Source organism: Oncorhynchus masou, unplaced genomic scaffold, assembly GCF_036934945.1.
Source record: "Oncorhynchus masou masou isolate Uvic2021 unplaced genomic scaffold, UVic_Omas_1.1 unplaced_scaffold_3238, whole genome shotgun sequence".
Lineage (NCBI taxonomy): Eukaryota > Metazoa > Chordata > Actinopteri > Salmoniformes > Salmonidae > Oncorhynchus > Oncorhynchus masou.
In genome coordinates, this window is record NW_027016775.1 from 6,487 (window position 1) to 10,988 (window position 4,502).

General features: G+C 39.0%; 2 protein-coding genes across 2 annotated transcripts; one reads left to right on the forward strand and one right to left on the reverse strand.

Moving 5' to 3' along the window:
- Positions 1 to 1,270: 1,270 nt before the first annotated feature.
- Positions 1,271 to 2,205, reverse strand: LOC135539149 (hemoglobin subunit beta-1). Its single transcript, XM_064964992.1, has 3 exons — positions 2,049 to 2,205; positions 1,597 to 1,819; positions 1,271 to 1,466 (listed from the first exon to the last, which is right to left on the reverse strand). The coding sequence occupies exons 1-3, from the start codon at positions 2,138 to 2,140 to the stop codon at positions 1,338 to 1,340; spliced, it is 444 nt and encodes a 147-aa protein (XP_064821064.1). The 5' UTR covers positions 2,141 to 2,205; the 3' UTR covers positions 1,271 to 1,337.
- Positions 2,206 to 3,608: 1,403 nt separating this feature from the next.
- Positions 3,609 to 4,502, forward strand: LOC135539152 (hemoglobin subunit alpha-1-like). The gene is made up of 3 exons (XM_064964995.1): positions 3,609 to 3,765; positions 3,987 to 4,194; positions 4,291 to 4,502. Exons 1-3 carry the CDS (start codon positions 3,668 to 3,670, stop codon positions 4,417 to 4,419), a joined length of 435 nt encoding a protein of 144 aa, XP_064821067.1. The 5' UTR covers positions 3,609 to 3,667; the 3' UTR covers positions 4,420 to 4,502.

Sequence of the window (4,502 nt, forward strand, 5' to 3'; positions counted from 1 at the left end):
CCATGCTTCACTGTAGGGATGGTGCCAGGTTTCCTTCCAACGTGACGCTTGGCATTCAGGCCAAAGAGTTCAATTTTGGTTTCATCAGACCAGATAATATTGTTTTTAATGGTCTGAGAGTCCTTTAGGTGTCTTTTGGCAACTCCAAGAGGGCTGTAATGTTCCTTCCATCTGGCCACTCTACCATAAAGGCCTGATTGTGATTGGAGCTGTCCTGCGTGAGGGAGATGTTTTGTTGTTCTTCTGGGAAAGGTTCTCCCATCTCCGAAGAGAAACTCTGGAGCTCTGTCAGAGTGACCATCAGGTTCTCCAGACGGGAGATGGTCACCTCCCTGACCAAGGCCCTTCTGACCAAGGCCCTTCCCCGATTGCTCAGTTTGGCCGAGTCTCATAGCAAAGGGTCTGAATACTTATGGAAATAAGGTATTTCAGGTTTTATTTTTTATACATTTGCAAACATTTAAAAATATATATTTTCGCTTTTTCAATATGGGGTAATGTGTGTACATTGATGAGGAAAAACAATTTAATCCATTTTAGAATAGGTCTAATGTCACAAAATGTGGAAAAAGTCAAGTGGTCTGAATATTTTCTGAATTAACTGTATGTTGTGGCTAGACATGACTCTGTGTTGTCAAATAGCCTACAGGCAGGATAGCATGAGTGATTTCCCTGCTGTAATTGGCCACATAACAGCACCAGGCCATTTATGGAACTATAGTGAAACGGGACCGTCTTGGGAACTTGGGTCAGAGTCAGATCATAGCCTATGGTATGCACACATATATTTGTATAATTGTATTAAATATTTGGAAGAATCAGGACTCAAACAACCTTGTTTAACATGAGAATAGGATGTTTCACGTCTTCAAGATGCAAGATGACAACACAGCACAACATTTTACATTTCAGATTTGAAGAAGGCAATTCATTATCAGTGGGAGAAGGCTACGTTTGCTAGGCAGATATAAGGAGCTTGTTTGTATTCCAATAGGCCTATGTAGTAGCAGCCTATAAAACCAACAAAAATGTTATTACCTACCATATTGTTGCTTTAGTAAAAATCTGGTTTATTAATTATCAATTCATGATTTTCAATTAATAAGATTTGACTGCTTATTTGACCAAATCACAGACTTGAAAACAGGTTAACCTTTGTTGTGTAGGCAATCACTTTGAGAATGGCGGCAAATAGGCTATTGAGGCTATTAAATAGCCTAACCCCCCCCTTCTAAAAAAACAAGTTTGTATAAATATAAAATACAATAGATTGTTTCGATGACTTTATTTTCACTCAGGCAGGGATGTCAGATCATAATCACTTGTCTGTGGTGCATTTAGAAGTACCGACTGCCCATGGCTGCGACAACCACTTTCATGAACTTCTGCCAGGTTGCCTGGATTTCAGGAGTGAAAGAGGCTCCGAACTTGGCGGCAATGACAATTGTGAGGACGTCAGCCAACACCTGTGGACAAAAGACAAAGGAGGTAGATGTTACATTAGATCGTCGTTTTTGTTTTACCTTTGGAATTGACGTGTTGTTCTGAATGTTATACGTGTAGCCTAAAACATATTTCTCAAGACAGAAGGCATACCCTGAAATTGTCAGGGTCGACGAAGAGTTTGTTAGCGTGGGTCTCGCTCAGTGACTTGTATGTGGCCAAGATGTTGCCCATGTTCTTCACAGCTTTATCCAGAGCTCCACACACGACTTTGCCGTGAGCAGCAACTTTGGGGTTGCCCATGATTGCTGCGGGAGTGGACACATCTCCGAAAGAGCCGAAATAACGCTGAGTCCAGGGGTAGACGATCAGGACTCTGTCATTGCAAGAACACCGAAATATGTGAATTATTTTCAAATGTATTTCAATTATATGCCTAATTAATACTCTAACATGCTCCATTCAAATTTAACAATATCAACTCAATATTTATAGTAATGATAAGATAACAGGACACGTATAATAGTGTTATAATTACTCATGATCATCTCCACTATAAACTATATTAGATGATATATTTGAATGAGGCTGAAGCCATGACCTACCTTCCCAGAGCCAGTGGTCCGACCTCATTGATATCTACTTTGCCCCAGACAGCACTGATGGTGCTCTTCTCTGCGTCTGTCCATTCAACCATGTTGTCAGTGTTTGTTTTCCGGTTTTGCAACAAGATTAAACTAATTACTGTCCTGTGTAGGGAGACACTGCATGCAATTTATATTTATGAGTGCTCTCCGCCCACTGGAGGCGGCGCATATGATTGGCTCTGGCAAAGATCAGTATTGGCCAAGTAAACGCTTCAGATCTCGAACTTGATGACATCATTCCAATAATGTATCTGTTAAAAACAACAGTAAATGTTAATGTATTAGCTGTTACAGAATCAAGTCTGTAGATTAGATCCTAAAAGATGGAAGCATATGTAAATAGGCCTATACAGTTTATCTAGATTACCAACGTTTCAAAATTAGCATGATAACAGCTTTATTATCAGTTTTAATTTATTCCTCTGATGCAAGAATGAAGCAAGTTTATGGCAAAACTCTTCCGAAGATTACACGTCCTTCATTGCAGTGTATGTATAAGGCTATTCTAATGAAAAATTAGAAAGAGATGCAACCACTAAACATTTTTATGAATTTGGAAAATGTGATAATTCAACATAATTCCGGCCTATAATTTGGCACAGTTTCTTATCTACGACAAAATGACGCCTTCCATTTTTTAATCGGGGTATTTCAGACCGGTCCCGCCCATTTTAAGTGATTAATTTCAAGACATTAAATATGATAAGCAGAAATGTCCTGTATTATTTGTAGATAGGTGTGTACCCAAGTCCTTGCATGACCTCTTTCTTCCTCTGACTTTTTTGTCGATCATCATTCGAAGTCCAATCAACCTTATAATTGGGAATCATATCCAACTTCCATTGAACCCTAGAGTAGCATTTCATAGATACATATTAGGCCGTCATTGTAAATAAGAATGTGTTCTTAACTGACTTGCCTAGTTAAATAAAAAATACAAATGTGAAACACGTCACTTTGAATAAATATTTTCCAATTGAATGCATGTCTTTGGAGGTGGATTTGATTTGTACAATATAATTTACCAATGTAGTATATATTTTACATGCTCGATTAGGCTACTCTGAAAGATTTAGTTTTATGCAACGGAAAAAAATAAAACAAAAAATAATAATTGTCTATATCAATCAAACAAATTGTAAAATTGTTGACATCTCTGTTGCATCTGGTGCAATTGATTTAAATGCATGTAATTTAGTCAATTAACTAAAGATTTAATATTTGGCTGTTTCGGCAAAATCAGCTGCAACTTTAGAATTAACCTACTGGAAATATATGCTTACAATTCATGTATTTGCATTGCGCTAAAAGGTTAATTATGGATATTATTAGAAACATAGCCCTCTGACATCTTATTGGAGTGTTTAATATAAAACGCTAACTTAATATTTTATAAAAGCCAAGAACGTTTCTTACTCTTGGATTTTGACCAAGATGGTTGCAGTGTAGGGGGAGTGTACCCTAGTAGCTGGGCGTGTCTGCCGCTCTACTGTGATATAAAGGGACCTGGTTGTGTAGGCAGTCATCTTCAGATAATTTATTGTATATTTAATACAGGCCAATCGGAAAGGAGCAAAATGAGTCTGACAGCAAAGGACAAATCTGTGGTCAAGGCCTTCTGGGGCAAGATTAGTGGAAAGGCAGATGTCATCGGCGCTGAGGCTTTGGGAGGTAAGCCTTCTTAATGAAAGAATGATGAGAATGATTGTGTTTAAACTGATGACAGCGGCCTATGTGCCTACCTCGAATAAACATTTTAACATACAATAAGTAAACTCATTTCATTACGTTGTAGACACAGACGATGGGAGAAATATGATACTTGTAATGCTTAAAAGTTCAGCATCTAAAAAAAACTCCAATATGAATCGAACTATTCTGTACCTTCCTTTGCAGGATGCTGACTGCTTACCCCCAGACTAAGACCTACTTCTCCCAATGGGCTGACCTGAGCCCCGGCTCTGTGCCAGTCAAGAAGCATGGAGGCATCATCATGGGTGCAATTGGTAAAGCAGTCGGACTGATGGACGACCTCGTGGGGGGAATGAATGCTCTCAGCGATCTGCACGCTTTCACGCTGCGCGTTGACCCTGGAAACTTCAAGGTTTGCCTACAGATAACCTATTGTCTGTATATTGATCACTCTGTCTGTTGCTGAAGCACAATCCTTCAATATTAACTTTTAAAATATACTTTTCAGATCCTGTCCCACAACATCCTTGTGACCCTGGCTATTCACTTCCCTTCTGAGTTCACTCCCGAAGTGCACATTGCTGTGGATAAATTCCTTGCAGCCTTGTCCGCTGCCCTGGCTGACAAATACAGATAAGACCATCATGAAAGTCCACCATTGGACTCCAGTTCCTGCTCTGTTGTTATTACAATACAATAAACAGGCAATGAATGAAGTTA

Coding starts and splice junctions, on each gene's coding strand:
- LOC135539149 (XM_064964992.1), bottom strand. CDS start 2,140: ATGGTTGAATGGACAGACGCAGAGAAGAGCACCATCAGTGCTGTCTGG. Junction 1,820..2,048: donor GGACCACTGGCTCTGGGAAG/GTAGGTCATGGC, acceptor TTGCAATGACAG/AGTCCTGATCGTCTACCCCT. Junction 1,467..1,596: donor TCGACCCTGACAATTTCAGG/GTATGCCTTCTG, acceptor TTTTGTCCACAG/GTGTTGGCTGACGTCCTCAC.
- LOC135539152 (XM_064964995.1), top strand. CDS start 3,668: ATGAGTCTGACAGCAAAGGACAAATCTGTGGTCAAGGCCTTCTGGGGC. Junction 3,766..3,986: donor GCTGAGGCTTTGGGAGGTAA/GCCTTCTTAATG, acceptor CTTCCTTTGCAG/GATGCTGACTGCTTACCCCC. Junction 4,195..4,290: donor TTGACCCTGGAAACTTCAAG/GTTTGCCTACAG, acceptor TATACTTTTCAG/ATCCTGTCCCACAACATCCT.